The sequence below is a fragment of the Lathyrus oleraceus genome, chromosome 6 (genome assembly GCF_024323335.1).
Source record: "Lathyrus oleraceus cultivar Zhongwan6 chromosome 6, CAAS_Psat_ZW6_1.0, whole genome shotgun sequence".
NCBI classification, from domain to species: Eukaryota; Viridiplantae; Streptophyta; class Magnoliopsida; order Fabales; family Fabaceae; genus Lathyrus; species Lathyrus oleraceus.
This window is the reverse complement of record NC_066584.1, coordinates 101,915,406-101,939,227: the sequence shown is the minus strand read 5'-3', so window position 1 is coordinate 101,939,227 and position 23,822 is coordinate 101,915,406. Positions and strand designations below refer to the sequence as shown.

Sequence of the window (23,822 nt, the reverse complement as noted above, 5' to 3'; positions counted from 1 at the left end):
GCCTTGACATATGAGAGACTTAACCTTCTTTGATCCAAATCAAATTCATCTTGATCAAAGATCAAGTGAATTGCTTTGTGTCTAAGATAGGTTGCTTCATGGTCAAGCAAAGAACCTAAAATCCATACAAGGTCATTCTTCTTTTCTTTTGGCATGGCAAGTTGTAGGAGCTTGGCTTACTAGTCATGGTCTCTAACTTGTGTTTATTTGCCTATAGTTTTATTGACCGGCCTCAGATAGGTGTGACTACCATATTAGTCCACTTACGATTGCTTAACATAACGCTAAATTGCCTTATGGCACACTAACACTAACTACTAATTACTAACATTTAATTCTTGAAATTTACTTCAATGCAATTTAATTTCTTGCTCGTTTATTCATATTATCTTTGCCCTTTGCTCACTTCAGCTCATGTTTATGTTTATGCATTTGCCTTTTGCTCACTTGAGCATATTATTGTATAAATATACTATTGCCTTGTGCTTGTTTGTTTCTTTTTGTGTGAACCCAATGCAAAAGGAGAAAGGACTTAGAATTAGGACATTACCTATGCTTAATGAAGTTTCAATAGCAACTAGGCCCCATGCCTTTAGAATGCTAAAATTGTTGAAGAGCAACTAGGCCTCATGCCTTTAGAATGCTTAATCTTGAAGATGACTTGAAAGGACCCCTAATCTAAACTCTTTCTTTGTCCATTCTTTCTATTGCATTGTGGAACTTTTTGATTTGTTTGTTCTTATGTGATAGGGATCCCAAACTTGAGCTAATTAGAAGAACCATTGTCATGAGCATCCAAGAGAGACAAATCCCAATTGGAAGATTCTAGTAGCTTGATTGATTATTTGTTTGATTGCTTGAGTTAATTGCTAAGTCCAAAGGAAAGGAGCAACTTAGATCATCTTTATGATCTCAAAAAAGGAACTCCAAGGGTTTTATTCTTTTCCCTCGTCTTTGCATGTTTAGGACCTAGCCCTTCTCTTCTTCTCTCCACTCTAACCCAAGCCAAACTCGTTTTGTGCAAACATTGACATTGTTTTCAAAATTAGAAACCTAGGCACTATGCCTTTGATTTTTTCAAACTCTTTTCATAATACTTATTTTGAATTGAACCTTAAGTCAACTTTGACTTTATTTTGTGAATACTCCTAATTTGTAAATACAACTCACTCAAATGTTTTTGTGGTTCCAATGACCATCCTTGCCAAACCTTTTCATAAACATTAGTCATAGGTTTGAGTTATCATAGTGGTTCATGTAAATCTCACCTCATCCTTAATGATTGGATTATAAGTCTTCCATGCTTATTATAGGGTTAACCCCTCACTAACATGTTAAAGCCTTCCTCACATGGTGGATTGTTGGTTTAGGTTGAGTTTTCTCCCTTTGATAACAGAAGACCTTAAGGCTTTTGATCAAATCAATTCACCAATCTTTTGAGATTTTTACCCTGAACTACGAGGTTTTGATCCTACCTTTGTGATGGTACGTAGGCAATGGGTTTTATTCATTCAAACACAAAAATTGTAAATAATTTATATATTCTTTTCTCATCTCCCCAATCATGTTTGCACAAATATTTTCCAAATACTAACCCACCATACAACAATTGCAAAAAGGGCTCCCTTAGAGTACTAAAGATGTTTTGGGTGCTTAAAACCTTCCCATTGCATAACCAACCCCCTTACCCAGATCTCTGACATTTTTATTAGTTTTTGATTTGATAAAACTTCTCAGTTTTTGTTCGCTTTCTAAGCTTTCCTTTGGATAAGTAGAAGTGAGGCGGCGACTCGAATTGTATGATTTACTTTTGATTTAGTCAATAAATCTAAAGGTAACGAATACCTCGCTACAGGAACAACACATGTTTAACATCGCCTGAGCTCTTGCAATCAATAACACACTGTACCAACTTAACAAAACAATTGGTAAACACTTGGTTTAACTCCAACCAATTCATTCTGAGAATAACATCAACTTGTTCCAACAAAATACAAACCATACACATCCTCAGGGAACACGTCAGGATACTCAACACATCACTGGCTCATCTCTAGCCAAAACATAGCCTTCCCCCTCAGAGGGAAGTGACCAACGAGAACACCTGACCGTATTCCCTCAAGGATCACACCATTTTTCTAACCAACACCATCCTCGAATCTGACCTCTCTTCGGATCCAGGAAAAGCACAACATTCTCAAAACAGGTTAACTAGCCAACATTGTACTCTTACATGCAACAACATAATGTCCAAGATCGATACAATTGGAACATCCAAGATAAGCATACGCTTCTTCCCCACTTATTTCATTCTCAACCTGCAAATGGAAAATAAAACAAGCATCGACAGTGTTCTCACACACATGTCACATACTAGGGAACAAACATCATTAAACAACCTGGCCGGACCGACCGACCTGCTCTGATACCACTAATGTAACACCCTAAACCCCACACATAATTTATCGCATAAGTCAAATATAAAATAAAACCATTTAGGGTGTCACACATTCATAACACACATGGCCTGCTCTATAACACGGGTTTCAACAGTAAATTTCAATACACAATTTGTAATAAGGATGTTTACACGACATCCTACTTATCTGAATCATACCTGAGATGTTTACACTACATCCTTCTCATACGATCGGTATTATATATTCACAAAATAAGACATTCATAACTTGTCACTGCATGCTCACTTCCATTTTAAAGTATCATCGCAGCGGAATTATCATCACAATTATGGAAGATAAAACAAGTAATAATATCTAGTCTCAACTTCGATTGCAATAACAAAATAAGAGAGTTCTAATCAATCAACTCAACATCTTAAGAATTCTCAACAAAAAAGTTAGTCTTATGACTTCAACATGATCAAACATAAGGAATAAAGTAAGCATTTAACCCAACCCGATGTTACATGATCAGAGCAAGGTACCACTAGTAAAAGCGACAAAATAAAGAAGTAATCCAAGAGCTACCTTCCACTTACTTCAGCAATACTACTCTTGAGTATCTGCATGATGCCCATGTAAAGGCAACACTCAAACAAAAGGGGTGATAATTCATTTCAATAATAATGATATAGAATGAAGAATAAAGTACAACATCTACACAATCATGCACAACGATATATCACATTCTTACATCCAAATCATAATCAACATCATATACGACAACTTCTCAATTATCATAAACATCATACAAAACCACATCTCATTTATCATTAACATCATATGCAACAACATCTCATTTATCATTAACATCATATGCAACAACATCTCATTCAACACCACATCAATAACAACCAATACAAATGCAACACTTATGCAATGTATTCAACACCGACTCAACATGCACATGGTACCAAAATGAACACTCAGGTTCATCTGACTCCATGATCCCCACCATATGATCGATTCCCTCTTGGAACCGGAGCACACAAAAATCGCTACCATCACCATAGGTAACGCTTCACTAATCCTCTATAATAGGAATTAGCTACTCGCATTTGATCCATCACCATGGGATCGAGGCTTACCAAAAATCATTACCATCAACATATGTAACGCTTCACTAATCCCTCATAATAAGAATTAGCTACCGGCACCCAATCCATCACCATAGAATCGGGGCTCGCCAAAATTGGACCGAAGCTCGTACACCAAGATGCATGACTCTCAAATAACATGCATTAACACAATAAGGATCACCTAAAGGATCCCCACACACATCTCATCATTTATGCATCACACCATTCATCATGCAACAAATAATTCATGTTACCACATGAATAATATCAACAAATAACAATAACTCATCAACATCTTAACATCATCGACATAACAACATAATTATCACACAATGATATTACAACAATGCAATGATTCATCAACCAAACATATTAACCAATATATTTATCAATACCGTAGGCATGTGAATATTATTCAAACATATCAACAATCACTACCATGTTTTAGGTCTGAGCTTTATCTTTCTAATGCTTCAAACGCCATCAAAATCGGACTTACGAAATGAAAGTTATGACCAAAATCGTCAGGATGTGTCAACAATTCATTAACCGAACGTAAGAACAAAAACTTCACCAACACAGTAGGCATAGGAATAATACTCAATCAATTCACTTATCACCATCATATTATATCTCTTAGAGTCACCTTTCTAATGCTTTAAACTCCAACCCAAAATGATTCACGAGTTAAAAGTTATGATCAAAATCGTGCACGAAGGCGTTACTAAAAAGTTGTTGTTTTCTAAATTTTCCGATATAATTTTCATCTTCTTCAACCCCAAAAACGTCCATGAAATAATCTCCAAAACTATTTTATTCCTGAAACAAAGTTATAGCCTTCTGTTTCAGATATCCAACATTTCAAACGACACTCGATTTAGACTTACGGATCAAAAGTCATGGTCAAAACGACTTCGACCAAAAAACACAATAAAAGGCTCGCGATTGTGACAGACAGAATGCAGAATTTTCTGCGTTTTTCATTGTTGGAGGCCTTCCGGACCTCCGATTTCGATTTCGTAAAAAGCTAAACGTTTAGGAAATTACAACCCATGCAATACTATAATTATCTAAGATTAATTTACAGTTTTAACATAATTAAATCATCTAATCATTGTTTCAAGATTATGCCTAAAACCTTCAAAATTGCAACAATGGTGAATATAAGTTCAATCATCAAAATAAAAAACTACACACATATAAGACATATGAAATTTATCATATAATCATCATAGCATCCAAGTTCAAAATTATGAATCAAAACACCCAACCCTAAGGAAGTTAAGAGTTCCTCCATCCTATCATTCTATCATACCCTTTACTATTGGAACAAGTTCTCACCCTTACCTTAAATTTTCCAACAAGATGCATACTTCAAACTCTAACAATGGAGTTTTCTTTTAGCCTTATCATTTGCCTCTTCTCACCACAAAATTCTATTTTACGTAAAACTCTCCAAACTCTCTTACTAACCTTTTTATCATTAACCTAATCCCCCACAATTAGGAACTTCCACCATTGTCCTCACTTATTATATTATTTACCACCATACCCCTCTTGACTCTAATTTTCTTTTAATAAAATAATACTATTAATATTCTTCTTTTTCTCCATATTATTTCTACTCTTCTATTTTATTTCAACCAATTAAATAAAATAGTTATAGGTTAATTATTAAAAATTCTCATTATCTCCATTAAATAAGTAAAATAACTAAATTTCATTATTTAATTAAGATGCTCATATTATAGTAATTTTTATTTATTTAATTAATTAATTCAAATAAAACACTATTTATTTCAATCACTAATTAAAATTCTAATTAATTATCAACAACTATACCAAACTCTTACTCCCTCCATACTTCTATTTCAAGGATACCTACCCCCCACAATCACACACAATTAATTTAAAACACTCATTAATCATATAAAAATCTAAATAATTCAAATTAATTAATTAATTAAATTTGGGGTGTTACACCACGCATCCAAGTGGTGGGCGCCACCATTCATTTGGTGTGGTGGGCGTCACGTTTCCAAGTGTGTGCGAGAAAAAGAAAGAAATAAGTAACAATGAGATCATAGTCACTAACAAATTATCTTGCTATGAATGTGAAAAGATAACGGGTTTAATGTGATTGCGCCAGAATGAAAAAGGATAAAAAGAAGGATTAGTAAGGTAGGCTTAGGCATGGGTGACATGATTTAGATTGGTTTGTATAGGAGGGAGGCTTATGGTTACAATATTGTGACTATGTGTTCCAACGATACCCTTAGTGTGGAAGTTAGTATTTGTTGATGCAATTTCTGACCAAAGTAGAGTTTATAGGCTAGAATGAGTATCTGAATGCAACTGTGTCTTTCACGAGTCTTGACACTGTATGCTGCAGAGATTTTACAAAACCTTTTTATTCATGTACGCGACATTTGCTTGAGGACAAGCAAAAGTTTAAGTATGTGGGAGTTTGATAACACGAAAATATATCGTATATTTGACTTAATATGCATTGGTTTTTACTTGATTTTCCATAGTATTACGCCGTATTTTATGTTTATTTAAGGTATTTATCGAATAAGAAATGTATAGGCAAGCTAAGAGGAAAATAGCAAAAAGGAAAGAAAAAGTGAAGAAAATGGAGCAAAATAGGAATGGTGGCGCCCACCACACTTGGATGCGTGGCGCCCGCCATAAGGCTTTAGGAAGTGGTGGCACCCACCATACTATATTAAGGTGGCGTCCACCATACTTCATGAAGGTGTATCCCACCCCACAAAATGTGGCGCCCACCACATGGACCACATTAGGGTTGTGGCAGCCGCCACCAACCCGGTCTTCCTTATTCTTCTCCATTCTTTTCGCCACGACCGTCTCTTACTTTTTCAACCAACCACTCACCACTAGTAGAAATCCAATGCTACTTTTAAGGAAAGTGGGGAGTATATATGAGAAAGTTAGTTTTTACGGACGGGGGCATTTTTTTCCAGTCAGATTCTTGTTGTTAGAGTTTTTATAGGCAGTTTTCTACCTTGCAAAAGCGATAAATTCTCCACATCGGGGACTATTGCAATTATTGTTTAAACATCTGAATTTGATTGTAACGGTGTACTCGATTGCCAAACCGTGCCGACATTGTTTAATTTGAAGAATTAGTATTCATTCCAAATTCTCGATTTATATTCCAGGTTTTATTTTAATTGCCATTTTAATTACTTATGCCTTATTGTATGCTTAATTATCTGAATATTATGTCTGTTACCGGATCCATGTCCGGCTAAACCCATATGTATCGGTATGTAAAGACCGTCGAAACGACGAGATTCGTAAATAATTGGTGTTGGCTTTCATAAAATATTATTTTCCAGTTTTAGTTTCTTGGTTTAGTCAAAACTGTTTTTCGTATGAGAGTACAAAGTAAACAAAAGTTACAGTCAATAAGAATGAGAGTTTGAGATTTTAATCGGATAGCTGAAACTAAGCATTAATCCTAAACATAGCGAGAGCACTTTAGGACTAATTAGACTTTATTCCTACTCAAAAATTACTTTTAAATTCATAATGAGACTGCGAGAGTCAAGTATTCTGGTTTAAGAGTATGGTCAGAGTCAATAAAAACGAGAGTGTGAGACAAAGTCCTTTTTATAAATAATTTCTACTGAAAAATATTTTGATCTTTAAGATTACACTAACTATCTATTGAATCCCCGAAGTTTGATGCGTTACCTACCGATATCCCTTTATTAAATATCTTTATTAATATTCTGTTTACATTATAATTACTTCTCTCCATCCCTCCAATCTTAGAAATATCCTCAACCTTAGATTTACATTGTAACATTAGATAACGGTACGTTCGATTATTAGTCCTTTGAGTTCGATAATCTTTAAAACTACACGATACGACTGTGCACTTGCAGGTACAATTCCCATAGATTTACTAAGTCAAGCGATCATCCTCGCGTAGGAATCATTGCCACTTGAGGCGATTACATGATGAATCCTCACGTAAGAATCATTGCCACCCCACTAGGCGATTATATGTTGGATTCTCGCGTAAGAATCATTGCCACACCTCGAGGCGATTACATACTAGATCCCCGCGTAGGAATTATTGTCTCCCTTTAAGGCGATTACATGTTGGATCTTCATTTAGGAATTCTAGTCGCCCTTTAGGTGATTATATGTTGGATCCTCACATAGGAATCTTTGCCGCCCCTCAAGGCAATTACATGTTTGATCATTTCGTAGGAATCCTTGTTGCCCCCAAGGCAGCTACATATTTTAGATCCTCACTTAGGAATCTTTGCTGCCCTTCGAGGCGATTACACGATGATCCTCACGTAGGAATCCTGTCCGCCCCTCGAGTCGATGACATGCTAGATCCTCACGTAGAAATCCTGTCCGCCTCTCGAGTCGATGACATGCTAGATCCTCACATAGGAATCCTGACCGCCCTTCGAGGCAAGTACATGCTAGACACCAACGAAGAAATCCCTGTCTCCTTTTCTTGGCGAATATATTGAACGTCTGCTATAGGGCTTATGCAGTAAAGATAACCACTAAAAGGAATCCCCAACACCCCTAAAGCTATAAAAACATATCCAGAAAGAGGTCTTCACCTGAAAATAAAATAAATTAACATTGAAAAATACTATACAAGGTAATATAAATATATAAATTACGAGGGTACTATTGATTATAGACCCAATCATGATTAACTCAAGACCCCGAAATCAATGTTCCTTTATAGGAATATCTGATATTTCTTATCCTGTTATTAGATTTACTAATAATATCTTACTATGTCATCTTCTTCTCCCATGTTAAAATGATTTTTAATGTGTAACATTGATGTTAATATATTTAGTTACTCTAAATAAAATTAATTTTGTTTTAAAAATTAATTATAATTTAAAATTAAAATTTGTAACTTGTAAATTTAAAAGATATTTTTACATCAAAGTTTAATATTCAAATCATATAATTTATTTCGCATTTAATTCATTTTCAAATAAAACTAATTCATTCAAAATTCATTTTTGTCCTCAAACTAAAATATGTAGTTACACAAATTTCTCCGCATAAAATTGAACCAAGAATGAGTTGCTAATAAGTTTTCCGTAAAATAAAAAAACTTCCATAAGGTTGCGTTTGTCCCCAAAAACTGAATTAATCGATTATTTTAAGCTATAGTACAAAATTTGTAACCGATAAAGGTAAAAAAGCCTTTTCCCAACACGGGAATTTTCACGTACAAAATACAATAACGAGTACATGTTTTCCGTCTCTCGTTATCGTTCTCTTCTATTATCGTGCTTTATCCTTCACTCTCTCTTTCTCTCTCTTTCTCTCACTCACTTCACTCACACATTGCTCTGCCTCTGCTCTCTCTTCTCTGCTCTCACCGTAAGCTCTTCGCTCTAAACCCTAACTCTCATTCATCCCTCTTTTCAATTCATCATTCAATCTAAACTTAACATTTCGCTTTTTCCTTCGTTTCTTAGGGTTACGCTTTTCGATTTTCGGTTGAACTTCGTTTTGTACTTCATGCCTAGTTTACCTTTCAGTTAACCGTAATGTAATCTACGTTTTTGTTATGCTTTTCGTGATTTGAACCTGATATGATTATCACTGATTATTTTGCGTTCGTCTAAACTTGATTTTTCCGTTTTTTTGTAAATGTTGTTAGAGTGAAAGGAACGTTCATTTCTCCTAGGGTTTTTATTTATTTAGTGTTTTTAATCGATTGTTGAAGCTAAGTTAGTTGATTTTTTTTGTTGCAAATGTTATGCCGTAACCGTCATTTTTAAGCATGGTTTGAACATGAAGAAGGATGTAGTTTTCACATAGAAATGAAAATCATATCAGCGCCTGTACTTATTTATTAGCTAAATGTTTATGTACTTTTTACCACTGAGCTCCACTTGTAATGGTACATTCTGAGTTGGTTTGTCATTTGTGGTTGAGTTTTTTCTCTCACTTCTTTTAGTGTTTTATTTAATATTTCATTATTTTTTGTGTAGCTGAATATCCTGGACAACCATGGGTGACAAAGGAGGAAAATCATGTCCGATTTGCACTGAGGAGATGGACCTGACTGATCAGCATCTGAAACCATGCAAATGCGGCTATGAGGTTTAGTTAGTTTATTTACCTAAGGAATATGAATTTATTTGCATATAACTCTTCTATTTTCTTATTCGTGATACCTAAATATTTTGGTTGAGCATTCTTGTTTTATGATTCTTCAAATTAATATGTATTACCGATATGCCTCAATCAAGCTTGTGCTATGAAAAAAAAAGTTAGAATTAAAATTGTCAGGTACTTTGCATTTCAGTGAATACATATTGCATTTTCTTATAGAAAACTATTTTTGTTTTTTAAGACTGGAAAAACCCTATTTGACTACAAATCTTCATTATTTATAAACAAGAAAAGCAAAAAAGTTCAATATTTGTTAATTCTTGTTTTACCAGATTGGTTATAAACAAGAAAAACCTGTTCATTATTTACAAACATATCTTTTCACAGATATGTGTGTGGTGTTGGCATCATATAATGGAAATGGCACAGAAGGATGAAACTGAGGGCCGTTGTCCTGCCTGCCGTTCAGCTTATGACAAAGAACGCATTGTGGCAATGGCAGCTAACTGTCGAAGGTTTGAGTTATGATTGGAATTTCTTATTTTTATATTAAATGTTTATTATTATGCTATTGCTAGGTAAGACTGATATGCCTTTCTTGCTTTACCAGATTGGTTGCCGAAATGAATTCACAGCATAAAAAAAAACTACAGAAGGTAAAGCCTAAATCATCGGATGGAAGGAAACATCTTACTGATGTTAGAGTCATTCAGCGCAACCTTGTGTACATAATTGGACTGCCTCTTAACCTTGCAGATGAAGATGTGAGTTTTTCATTGCTGTTCTGTCTCTAACTATTTCTAGATGCAATTTTGTCGAGTGTGGCAGGCACAGTCCATATTAGTTTGTGTATTTTAAATTGTAGATCATCTTAACCACTTTTTTCTTTCAATTGATAACATCTTTCTTGGATTATACCAGTTGCTTCAGCGTAGGGAGTACTTTGGAAGGTATGGCAAGGTTTTGAAGGTGTCAATATCTCGTACAGCAACAGGCATTATTCAACATTCTGCAAACAACAGCTGTTGTGTGTAAGTTGTTATGAATATCTCTAAAGCAGCAACTGCCATAGTGTTGTTCAAGTAAAAAGTTAGAGTCTCCCCTTTGTTTATGTAGTTATTTTCTATATGTAATTATGATGTTACTTTTGAAGGCTGGAGCTTGCAGTTTGTTCCTATAGCTGTTTTGTATTCATTGAATTAAAATTTCGTATCTTTAGGTATATAACTTACTCAAAAGAATCTGAAGCAGTTCGATGCATTCAATCAGTTCATTTTTTTGTATTAGAAGGTAGACCATTGAGGTAAGGATATACCATTTTGGTTGAGTTGTGATTTGTGAGGCTTTCATGATCTTGTGATGATTGGTGATTATTTTTATTTGCAGGGCTTGTTTTGGAACCACAAAGTATTGCCATGCATGGCTCAGAAATGTGGTAAAATAGACACTCTAAGCTGAACTTATGATTGTTTAATCACACATGATTACAGTTTTATGATACTACGTTAGAAACTGGATCAAACTTTGTACAATTGATAAATCTACTGTATTATTCCTGAAATAATTCTGGTATTAGTTAGGCAGCAGTACAGGAACAGTATATTTACAAGAGTGTTAAAGACTAAAACTGAATAGATAACACAGGGTAGTTAAGAAACTGTTCACACTCCTTTACTGACTTGTAGGACTACTCCTTTCCTGCCTTTTTCTCCCCCCTAACTCATTTAGGCCCCCATATTCCCTTTTATTTTGTTGCCCAAATCACTCAGTTATTTCCTTACGGAAGTTACTAAGTGTACCTTGGTTGTCTCCCATGCAATCTTCTTCGTTAATTATTCAATTCTCCATGATTTCCTTTCTGCTGTATCCTAATATAGACCTTAGTAATAAGTGGTTTCCTCACATACTATATAAATTATCTTGCCGGTCCAGCCTTGCAACAATAGAGAATGCTTATATCTACATGATCATGGTGCTCACGAAGATAGCTTTACCAAGGATGAATTAGTATTAGCATTTGCAAGGTATGATTGGTTCACTCATGTACACTATCTCTCCAATTTAAACTTTTGAATTTGCTGCCTGGCTTATATAAGGCTCATCTGGTTGTCTTTTAACCATACTGTGTATTCATTTGGGAGTTCAAATCTTAATGCTTGCACATCAATGTATTTTTACTTCTCTGGTCTTAGGCCCTCTGCTGGTTGGTCGCTTTCATTTTTCATATAGTATAAAAATCCCACTTCTTGCATGACATAGTCGTTTAGGTTTCTCCATAATTTCCACAAATCTGTCAAACAGGTACTAAACCCTCTGCTGGCTGATTGCTTAATTTTCATATAGTAAAAAAATCCTACACCTTGCATAACATAGTCATTTAGGTTTCTCCATAATTTCCACAAATATTTCAAACAGGCAGTGTGTCCTGGTTCAATAGTACTTTTACTTTCCTCCTGTATGACATGTTTTTACTTGTTTAGGATTGCATTCTCCTCCTAGTTAGACATATTATTGTTTTTGACTATGCTATTCTTTGTTTTTTTTTATGTTTGAGAGTTATATTTTTGATAGTAGTTTTCCTTTTGTATATTTGGATGTTAAAGGAGTAGAGTCCTACAAATCATTGGTGCTACAAATAATTTGCATCGCCGTTCTGGGAGTGTTTTACCTCCACCACCAGATGAACCTAGACACATGCCATCAGCCACCAAAGTAGTGTCCAAAAGTCCTTTAGATGTAAGTATTAAAGAACATCACTTTTGCCGTAAACTTGTTTATTATGGGTGATATGATACTTCAATTTTCTTCTGTTTTGTTGGTTTTTAGGCAGTGAACTAACATTTTTATTAAACTCACTTGTATGTTATCCATCATGAAAATTTAGATCCAGATTACAGGATCCTGTTCAAGCAATGGAGCTGCCAATTCAACAGCACTTCCTGCAGCAAACTCTTGGTAATTAATTTATGATTGTGTGGTATTCTCGCATTAATTAGTTTTGCATGGCAGTCCAGCTGTGATTTTTGTGGCAGGGCACATACATATACTCCATCTGGTCTCATATATAAGCAACAAAAAAATAAAATTCAATGGGTCTTAAATATAAGCAACAAAAAAATATAATTCAATGGGTCTTAAATATAAGCAAAAGTCACCCGTATTTATTACATTCAATGTCATTATTTCAAATATACCCCTACTTTTTTCACATTTCTAAGTTTTTAATGATTTCTAAAGCAAAAAGTAGTGGTAAAATTAGAAAGAGTGTAAGACTTAAATGCATCTATACATTTTTCTTAAAGGGTGAGCTTTTTTGTAAAGTTGCTTATATATGACACTGGAGGGAGTATGTCATTAAAGGTGCTGAAATCAACAAAATAGGGGTATATGAGCAAAACAGACTCTGCCAGTTTTTAAACCCTAATTAAAACCCTTTTGACACTCCATATCAATGTTTCCACTATCTCTCACCTGTGAGTCTCTGTCATCTCTCATCCATGCTTCTATCATTTTTCATTTGCCCATCTCCGGTGAGCGGTACATCTCCCGTGAACAGCCCATCTCCAATGACTTCTGATTTCTCAACTATATAGGTTTTACATCTGGCATGGGCAAGCTGTGTTTTTCTTCCTCCCTTTCTGTTCTGTATTCCCCTTTTTCCAAGTTTTCTCTACTTCTTCCTCCCTATTTCTTTATTTTGTTAAGTTTGAGTTTCAAAGATTTTGTTCTTCAAGCATTGTGTTCATCCTCTTTTTATATATTTTTTTGTGGAGCTTCTATCTCTATGACTTTGTCTTCTTTGCCTAGCAGTTCCCTATTTTTTCTTGTTTTATTTTATTGTGTTCTAGATATGTGCTCTATTTTATGTTTTGTTTTGTTTTGTTTTGTAAATTGTGTTTCTAAGATTCTGTTCTGCGAACATAATATTCATCATATTTTCATTTTTCTGTCTTCTATTTCATGACTGTCTTCCTTGTTTAGCTGCTCTCTTTTATTTCCTCCATAATTTATTTTGTTATATTATATTCTACAATTTTTCTTTAACAAAATACAGTGTAATATTTTTTATTATAACCGCATATGCTTCTGCCACAGGCTGTAACACCGTCAGCCATATTCTATGCTAGTTTAGCTAGTCTCAATGAACTGACATAATCCACTAATAGCATTATTTTTTTGTAGTGTGAATGCTGACTTATTAGGTTTATTCTGCTAGGGCTAGGTGTGTATCTGGCAGTCTTCCGCAGGATACTAGTTCATCGTGTTCTAGTAATCTGGCCAAGAAAAAGATTGAAGCGTCTAATGGCCCCCAAGCCCTTATGCTGGGGGTTGCTTGCACTGAAAGGTCTATTCTTGATACGAAAGAATCGGGAGAAGATGAAAATAATGTGCATTCCAATAGTGTAATTGTACCTTCAGCATTGAACAAACATCACATTGGCGGAAATTCTCAAACATGTAAGTCAAATGTTATCAATGAGGTTACTGTGAAGAAACTTTCTGGCATTATATTGTCTAACTGTAGAACTTCTTCAGCAGCTTTCATAGGCCTTGATCAAGATAAGGCTGCACCCTCCACGAGTACAAGCTTCCTGGAGACTGGCAGACCTCACAATTTGAATACTAACAAGGCAGTTTCCAATCGGGATGTGCATGGCTTATGTTCTGAGTTATCATCTGTTAACATCAACAGTAATCTTAAAGATTCATATTTCACTCGGGATTCAGACAAGTTACTTTTTTCTCCTAACTCAATCAATTCCTCTCTAGGGAAGCATTTTCCTCAAGATGGTGAATATTGTAAAGATCATTCAACCACACCAGCTTTTTGGGAAGATATAATTGTGGATGATATGCTAAATAAAGACTTTGATCAACAACAGTTCTGCAAAGGCACTAACAATTTAGCATCCGGGCATCATTCACCTCAGTATCCTCAGAATCCAAACCAATCGAACCATGAACTGAAGCATCAAAATCAAATTTGTAACCAGAATCATTTAAGGAAACCTTCTGAAACTTTTACTGAACCCTTGGGGGCAGGATTTGAGAAGATTGTGGAGAGAGAGGACACTGGTTTAGATGTTGATAACAAGGTTACTTCAGACATTGGAGAAAACAACATTATATCTAACATTTTGTCTTTGGAACTAGATGCATGGGAAGATTCACTAGTTAAGTTGTTGGATGAAACTGATGAACCATATACATCCTTCAAAGCACCTGCTTTGCGGAAAATCCAAGACAAGAATCAGTCCAGGTTTTCCTTTGCCAGACAAGATGATTCCTTGAATAAGACATCTGTTTTGCAGCAATCATTTGGGATTACCGAACATGATCCTAAAGGGAATTATTCATCTGGTGGTTATAACACAAACAAAGATATGTTCGCTGTAAAAAAACCATACGCTTTCACAACAAGCAGTTCTGTACTATCAGATAAATTTGATGGAAGTCCATCATTGGTGCCCACTAAATTTTCCAGTGAGTATTAATCAATAAAATACTTGAGTATTCATCTTTATGAGTGTGGAGGATATAGTTTTCTTTCCATTCATGTTTTCTCTCATAGTGTCTTCTACTTTATGGATTTACATGCATAGATCTTGATGTCAGTTTCCCTGCTTGTTCAATTTATTATATTTGCACCTCCTTTTCCTTTTGCCTTCATAAAGATCCTGCAAATCTCTTCTCACCTTTACCTTTCGCGTTCACTTGTCAATTAATGGAGAAACATGGTAATTTGAGCACTTAACATGCCTACATAGATAATGGCTTTGTTTAATAGTTGATTCACTGGCTCATTAAGTAGCTATGAAGTTAATTTTAGGTTTAACATGAATTTAGTGCTTCTCTAATCCCCACAGATGCTACCATATATTTAGTAAGAAAAATTTGTCCATAGGATTTCTGTTATTTGCTTGTGAATGGAAGTATGATGCTATATTTTTCTTCTGCAGTTCTATTTTATTTTTTGGCTGTTGTTATTCCTATCTAAATATATTCTGGATGTCTTTTTGGAGTAAGTTATTTGGTTTTGACTGTAATCAGGCAATGTTGCAGTCAGAGAAAAGTGTTGTGCAGAAACATTAATGTTATTGCGATTCTGAATTAAGGAGCTATACTTTAAAACTTGGCAATTAAGGACCTCAGCTGTACAATTACAGCCTATTAAAAACTGCAGCTATAATATGAAGGACATTTGGATTAATTTATCTATTGGAAAATATTTTTTAGTCATAAATGCCGTGTTGAATTCATGCTATTGATTTTTTTTTTTGACACAATTCATGCTATTGATTATTTTCTATATGATGTTCAATATTTGTTTTTCAGCAAGTATATTAATAAATGTATGTATCTTTAATACTTAGTTGGTAGGAGTATAAGTTTGTTGTCCCTTGGTGTATGTATCATGAAATGTTCATGACTAAATCTGAAATAATAATTTACTCCTGACTCTGACATATCAGGTCTCCTTTTAACACAATATTCTTCATTGTTGTTAATTTCTTCGCTGTTGACCTAAGCTTTGATCAAACTGATTTTTTCATTCATCGTCTTTTATCAGTGGCAAAAGCTCATGCCTCAAGTCCACCTGGATTTTCAATGCCAGGCAGAATACCTCCTGGGTTTTCACGCGGGAGAGTAGAACAGGGTTGTAATAGTTCTGGTATAACTCTTTTTTCATGGCTCAACAATTACTTCACTAACTTTTTCCTGTGTATATCTGCTTTTCAGCTACATCTTCTACTTATGGAGAAATTTCTTATGATTTTTTTTCTTTTCCAGTTGAACATTTGCAACCGCACTATGCTCCTCCATCTGTAAATATCGGAAGGATAGGAGATGCTGAATTCAATAATCCTATGGTATTTGACCCTAGTAAGAGCCTAGTGGAAGAGAGGTTAAATAGTGCACCTTTTAACCCGAGGCAAACTTTCCTTCCACAATTTAGTCCTAATGAAGATGATGCTAGACTTAAGTTGATAATGCAACAATCTATAGCTTCACAGAATTTAAGACTTACAGATCATATTGGAAATAGGTTTTCCCCTCAAAGTGATGCTTATAGAACTCCTTCAAGTTTTCTTGATCAATTTCAATCTAACAATCCTTCGTTTTCTGAACAAATGCGCTCTCAACAGTTCAGTAGTAATATTCCCGGTTCAAATAACCAGCGTGGAAGTTGGAGTGATTCCATGTATTTCAGTGGCCTATCTATGTCGGAAGTGTTGAATAATGAAATAGGGGCGTTTAACAATTTCATGCCCAGTTATGAGAATATCAAGTTTTAAGCACCTGAGCTGACTGATCAACTAATATTCATGGTGGTGATTGCGTCTCAACTATAGTTCAATTTCCCTTCAGTGCACTAATAGGCTCTCAGATGGCAGTATGTGGAAAACATGTCTCAAAATGTTAAAAGTTTCGATATTTGGCTGAAATTGTGTTTACTCTGGCAGTCTGGCTGTACCTTGAGACTTGTTTCAGATCTGTTTGGAACTTGAGTACCCTGAATTCCTTATCACAATTCTGCAATCAGATGATCAAAGGCAATCTTTACCCGCTCTTGTTTGCTTAGCTTCATTGCAAGGCACTGGAATCTGGGTTTATGTACAACGATTGTCAGACGACAAATGATGTCAACTTTTTCTATGGGGTAAATGTCAGGAGAACTGACCTTTGTGGTTATTATGGTGAGTTAAGTTAGTAATTTGACTATCTTTTATTTTCATGTGTGCTAACATCAGAGGATGAAGCCAGCACTTTCAATTTGAACTTGCTGCTCTAAAATTGCACGGTTTGCACCTTAAAGTTTTCTTTTTATATTGAGCAGTTTCAATATATAACGTGTTCTCTACTCTATCTATGCAGTTAACTCGGTTAAAGAAACTTGTCATCTAACAAAAGAAACTACAATAGGAGCTATAAGCCTTACTGGTGGGAAATTCATGCTATGAATGGTGAAATAGGTCATCTAGATTTGACGTTTTCTTCACTCCTGAAATTGTTTGTTCAGAATCTGTTACTAATCTTGAATTTGGAACTCCCTTATGCAACAAATATGACTTTAATACTATTTAGTTTGTACAAAGTTGGTTTTGGTTTTACAGAAGTACCAAAATTTTGCTATATAGTGTGGTATTATCTATTACAAGAAGGGATCCATTGAAATCTGGTAAGTCAAGGCTTGCACCAAATCTCAGTGAAATTTATCGATTCTATGCTTGCTATTAAGTTATAATCCAATGAAACAAATTTTACTTTAGGGCCACACTCTTTTTTTAGATTTCCCACTCCACTCAACCTGTTTCTTCAAACTCTGCCTAGGTGGACGTAGAACAGCTCTTATTCTGTGTGCCATTTTGCCTCTTTACAAGTAACCCGAGACTGTTAAAGTTATTTAGTCTCTTCTGTCATTCATTTTCCCGTGCCCCAGTGTATGTTTATGAAGCATGGATTGAAACGTGAGGCATACCCTTTTCTCCTCTCTTGGGTTTCAGTCCCATAGCAATTGATTTGACGGTAATAAAACTCTAGTATAATAATAAAATTTAATTCTTTAACTCAAGTATAGTACAAAAGTTTTCATTCCAACCTAGCTGCAAAATGACATTCTCTTTGTTCAGTATCCCTACTAGTAGTTATAGTAGGAAATATTTACAGGGCAGGGCAGTGAATGAACCTGAATAGGTTACTTAAGCGCTTCCTAAGTGTAGTTAACGAAAAGAAAATTTCCATACATGTTTAAGAAGGAAAATAACCCAAGAAAATTTCCATAAATGTTTAAGAAGGAAAATAACCCAAAAGAAAATAACCCTAAAGAAAATAACCCTATTCTTAGCTACATTTGTTCGAGACACGGTTTTTGGGTAATGCTAAATTTTTCTTCAACTTTTAGGCCATATAAAATTAATTTGTAAGCAGTTTTAATCTGTATTGTTGTTAAATAGATTTACATACGTGTATAGAACATTATAAAATATTACTGTAAAGACGAAACAACCTACCTTCAAAGATGCTTGCGTTTTAAAAAAATAAATTAAATTGGGTTAAAGATTGCAATTTGATTGAGGTTGATGGTTGATACCATAGGAACTAAATTTATTTCGAATGGGTCCAAGTGCAATGGCCACGACAGTCTTCAAAAAGCTTGATCACGTGCTTTATATCATGCGTTTTGCTTTCTTTCAGAAATTAGACCATTATGCAACTCTGTTATGCTTTAGTTAACTCGCCTAATGCTATCAGATATGCCTTAGTTGGTTAGCTTGTATTCAGGAATAGTTAGGTTGTTATAGTTGGTTAGCTTGTAAGTACTTAACTATCACATTTGAAAGATTCAATACACAACGAATAAAGTCATTCAAATCAATTCTTCTTTCAATTCTTCAATTGGCTCTGAACACAGAGTAGTATGATATTAGTTGATCAAATATGAAATTTCTTCTTTTCTGGAAATCCTATTTTTTCAATCCCAAATTCTTGCTTCTTCGTTTGTCTTTGATTTTCTCATATAAAAGACATTTAGATTCAGCTTCATCCTCAGACACCAACAACCTTTCCATCATCTATGACCCATCACACAACTCTCAAAGACAACTTTATCTCCACTCTGACAAAAAGTCAGGTTCTATCCTCACCGCACCACAACTCAATGAACTCGATTACCATAATTGAAGCAAATTGATGAAACAAACATTGTCAAGAACAAACTCGTTTTCATCAATAACTCTCTTCCTCAATTTTTTACAACCAATCCAAACTTCGAATTGTCTGATTGGTACAACAACATGATATTATTTTGGATCACTAAAAATCGAAATCCCCAAATTGCTCAAAGACCAATTTTTTTGGGCAATACAATTTTTTTTGGGAGAGATTTGCAAGGTAGATAAGCCAAACGGAATCACTTTCGATTCTCGAACCTACACAAAGAATTTCACTCTATCAAACAAGATGATCACAATCTCTCGATCTACTTTACTGATTTGAAAATCATTTGGGATGAGCTTGAATATCTATGCTTGACTCCTTCACGCACATGCTTTATGAAATGTTCTTGCTATTTGAGTTCATCGATAAAAAAATTCAAACACTTGGAGTACATCACATGCTTCCTCAAAGACCTTAATGAAAATTACAACAATATCCGTATCCAAATACTTTTTATGGATCGACTCCCCTCTTTCACCAAGACATACTCCATGGTTATCCAACAAGAGCCTTCTCCTCACACACCGTCCATTGATTCCACTATCCTTGATACCTGTAGCTAATCCAATCAAAGACAAATATTCAAGCAATCAGGGCAGGAGCAAAGGTAATGTCAACCCAATAATTCAATGATGTGTAGCCATCGCAACAAAATTGAAAATTGTTGTTTCAAACATGGTTTTCCCCGGAGTATAGAATTAAGAACTCAACTGCACATGATGAAACCGTTGAGAACAAGAAACTTCGTTTAAACATATCCACATATAGCTCACATTCCATCAATAAAGAAGATTGTCAATACCTTCTAAATTTATTAAAATCTTCCAAACTTGGTCCATCTCAAACTGCTCACAATGCTGACCACATATGTTCATTTATTAAATCTTTGCCAAACATCAAAAAGGAAAGGATGAAATTGCAATCATGTTATCATATGATATCATTTTTTTTAGTTTTGATATTTTTGTCAATTTACTTGTATGTTCGTTTTTGATTATTCTCGTATTTGTAATTTGCTAGTTATTTAAATATTCACATGTTTGTAGTTCATTGACATTTGAATTGTATCATGTTCGCTTCGGTTATTTATCATTGTACCATTAAGACCCCTAATTATTCAATATATTAGAGAGTTGATTCATGATTATTTTTTCTTAATTTTGAGCCAAGCAAGTTAGTTTTGTCGTTTCATCAGGTGTTATTTGAATCGCAAGTTAGAGCACTTAAATTAAGGTGTTTAGTTGTTTGATTCGAATCATATGTGTTGTATGATTCGAATTATGAGTGCTATCCCATATTATGATTTTTTGAGTGATGTCAAAGTTTGTGATAGAAATGTAGTTGAAAATTATTTCAAAAAGATCTCTAGCATGACATATCATTAAAATAACAATTGAGAAGATTTTTGCATCATTAAAATATCATTTTTGCATATTTTGATGTTTTGGATCGACACATGAGTTGATATATTGATACATGTCTAAATTGTGTTTCTGAAATTCAATTTTGGTTCAGCATGTATCGACTCATATGGTGATGTATCGACTCATCCAACTATTTTTTTTTTGTTATTTTCTGTTTTCACTCTGTTATAAGTAGTAAAACATTATTCTTTTTAGATAACACATGAAAATGTTTTGAGAGCTTTTTTTTTGTGTGAGCAAGAAACCTGAAAGATACTTTGTCTTCATCATCTTCTCAATCATCTTTTCCCATCCAATCACATTGAAACATAATAATCATTATGTATTGCATCAAGAGATCTTTGAGATAACGTTCAGCTGTAGGATTTGTAATCGAAGCTGAGTTGGAGGGATACAAAGGGATTTCTCTGAAAAACTAGAAGGTTTTCCATCAAGAACGGATCGTTTCTTGGGGGTTTTCATCAAAGTCAAGTGGATCGAATTCATCTGTAGCGAAGGGGTTTGGAAATATGGGAGATTTCGCAAACAAGTTTTTTGAGGTTCAAGACTTGATCGGATCTGATCAAGCGGGGTTAAGACAAATTCAACATAATCGGTGGGATTAGTGTTTGTTATTTGTGTTGTAACCTTGTAAACATTTGCAACATTATTGGAAATAAGATCTCATTTTCGTTTTCGAAATTGAGGGAAGACGTACCCACACGCGAGGACGATAGTGGGGAACTTCCTTACCAAACTCTCTGCGTACAATTTTCTATCCTTAATCTTTTTACTTTTTCAGCAAGTTTATCATTCAATTGTGGTGTTATTTTTTCTGTTGAATGATCCTACATTGACAAAATTTTTCTGCATAATTGAAAAACTGTTTTAGTGTTTTGATTTGAGAAAATTGCTTTGACAACTCCATTGACAATAAAGATCATTAAATATTACACACCAACTGTTTGATAAAAGTGTTCTGCTTGTTTTTGTTCATTGGAATATAATGTTATTTGTGAATTTCATTAAAACGATTATCCAAGCGTGTTTATTTGTTATCGGCATACTGTTATCCATCGGTTTATCACATGTCCGATTTTCTAGTAGTCGGTACAGAATAGACGGAAGTCGATTTGGGACAGCGCTTTTCCGCTAGCCTTTAAAAATCATATAAAATTTTTAAAATTCATGATTTTCTGTGGTGATCTATTCAACCCCCTCTTAATCACCTGCCACACCGTCTAACAAGTGGTATCAGAGCGCTGGTTTGCTAGTGCTCTGTATCTTCTCGTAACAATATGGCTTCTGAACCAAAGGGGACTTACAATAGAGCTCCAGTTTTCAACGGTGAAAATTACGGCTATTGGAAAGACTGCATGCGAGTATACATAAATTCCATATAAAGGAATGTATGGGTTGCCATCAGTGACGGTCCTTTTGAAATTACTATGACCAATGCGGAATGCAACATTGTACCAAAACCAGAGGCACAATGGACTGCCGACGATGAAAAGAAGTGGGCGTACGATTGGAAAGCCCGAAACATTTTAATTTCAGCAAAACTTGCGACCCTGAGTCGTTGATTCAATACATTCATCATAGCTATCACATCTCTACATAGCATACCATGCATTCCATACCGCATAGTGCTTAGAATATCAGTCGAAATAAAATTTTGAATCTACAGCCAAACCGGTTGAATTAATTGACAGAGGCCCGTAAAGTCGGTGGACGAAATTTTTTCAAATCAAGCTTGCAAACACCATTTTTATTAATCTACGTTTCGCATAGTTTAATCTGGTATGCTCAATTTAATTTTTTTGGCTAAGTTTCCAGTCACTTTTTGATCCGCCTGAGCCTTTTAACTGGTCAAAATTTATTTCAAAATTAAAAGAAACGCTGTATTTTTCCAATAAGTTTATTCCACACTGATCGTTATGTTGAAATCATTTTAATTTTTCGAGCATTTTTGAGCCTGATCCCTTTTTCTCTCCGTCTTTATTTCTTTTTCAATTTTTAGAAAAAATAATCATTTAATTTATTTTTATTAAGTAGGTAACTATTTTGAGTTTATTTTAAATAGTTGTTTTGTTTATTTATTTATTTATTTTTCAATTTAACTATCAACACATTTCCATTCAAAAATAAATAATAACAGAAGATTATGTTAGAATTGGGCTTTGGATCCCTTATCATCTCTCCATCACATAGCCAACTCATCAATTAAAAGAAAGAAGGTGGCAGTTAAAGACCATGTGACGAGTGGGGGGCTCTCACAAAAAGACAAAGAAGAGATCTTATTAGTAAGAAAAAGTTGAACGGGAGAGGGAGAGTGGGCAAGGAAACATTGGAAATCTTTTTCTCTCTTCAACACAAAAACACAGAGCATCACCCTATTCTTGGTTTATCATCACCAACCAACACAAAACCCATCCGTTACCGACATCCCCACCCCCATGTGAAGCTTTCCGACGGATTCATTTCCAAAACCGTCACCCACCGAACAATAAGACCATTCGAACCACCGCCACACACCACTTTTCAACTCCGGTGAAAACGACTCTGCGGTAACACAACGACAACAACAATAGCTCAGCGGCTTGCATCACCCACAAATTTTTTTCGTTTCAACTTCGAATCAATATTCGACGCCATCATTCTCTAATTCAAGAGGAGATTCGAATTCGTGGTAATGAGCGAGTTGATTTCCATTTCGTGAATGCTTTTTTTTGTTTGTTTGTTGTTTGTTTTATTTTTTTATTTCGGTTGCATATTTCTCTCGATCCCTTTAGTTTGGTGCTGTTGGGGTTTGAAACGTTCATATCGATTTTGTTTGTTTTCATTTTGATTATTATGCTAGTGTTGGTGGAAACTTTGCAATATTTTTGTTTGTGTTAACGTACTGTTCATACCGTGCCGGTTTCTAAATGTTGAGTTGATAAGCAGTGGATGTAATAATTTTCTAAGCTCCATGTTTTATTTTCACCTGCTTTGAACTCCTTTATGTTTGGTTA

The 23,822-nt window shown here is 34.7% G+C and overlaps 1 protein-coding gene across 2 annotated transcripts; it reads left to right on the top strand.

Annotated features, from left to right (window-relative positions):
- The first annotated feature begins 8,765 nt into the window (after positions 1–8,765).
- On the top strand, positions 8,766–17,821 carry LOC127091247 (uncharacterized). 2 transcript variants are annotated; one of them, XM_051029829.1, is made up of 15 exons: positions 8,766–8,944; positions 9,562–9,673; positions 10,073–10,200; positions 10,296–10,449; positions 10,607–10,716; positions 10,905–10,988; positions 11,072–11,120; positions 11,618–11,709; positions 12,289–12,421; positions 12,570–12,640; positions 13,902–14,143; positions 14,225–15,169; positions 16,257–16,358; positions 16,478–17,385; positions 17,564–17,821. In XM_051029829.1, exons 2-14 carry the CDS (start codon positions 9,581–9,583, stop codon positions 16,981–16,983), a joined length of 2,709 nt encoding a protein of 902 aa, XP_050885786.1. In that variant the 5' UTR covers positions 8,766–8,944; positions 9,562–9,580; the 3' UTR covers positions 16,984–17,385; positions 17,564–17,821. The 2 variants fall into 2 exon arrangements, with proteins under 2 accessions (XP_050885786.1, XP_050885785.1); XM_051029828.1 differs by having other exon boundaries at positions 14,222–15,169.
- The last annotated feature ends 6,001 nt before the right edge of the window (positions 17,822–23,822 follow it).

What these genes read in the sequence shown, in the direction of transcription:
- LOC127091247 (XM_051029828.1), top strand. Translation starts at nt 9,581, where the DNA reads ATGGGTGACAAAGGAGGAAAATCATGTCCGATTTGCACTGAGGAGATG. An exon ending in ATGCATGGCTCAGAAATGTG is followed by an intron (nt 11,121 to 11,617) that starts GTAAAATAGACA and finishes TTGCCGGTCCAG; the next exon opens with CCTTGCAACAATAGAGAATG. An exon ending in TGTCCAAAAGTCCTTTAGAT is followed by an intron (nt 12,422 to 12,569) that starts GTAAGTATTAAA and finishes ATGAAAATTTAG; the next exon opens with ATCCAGATTACAGGATCCTG.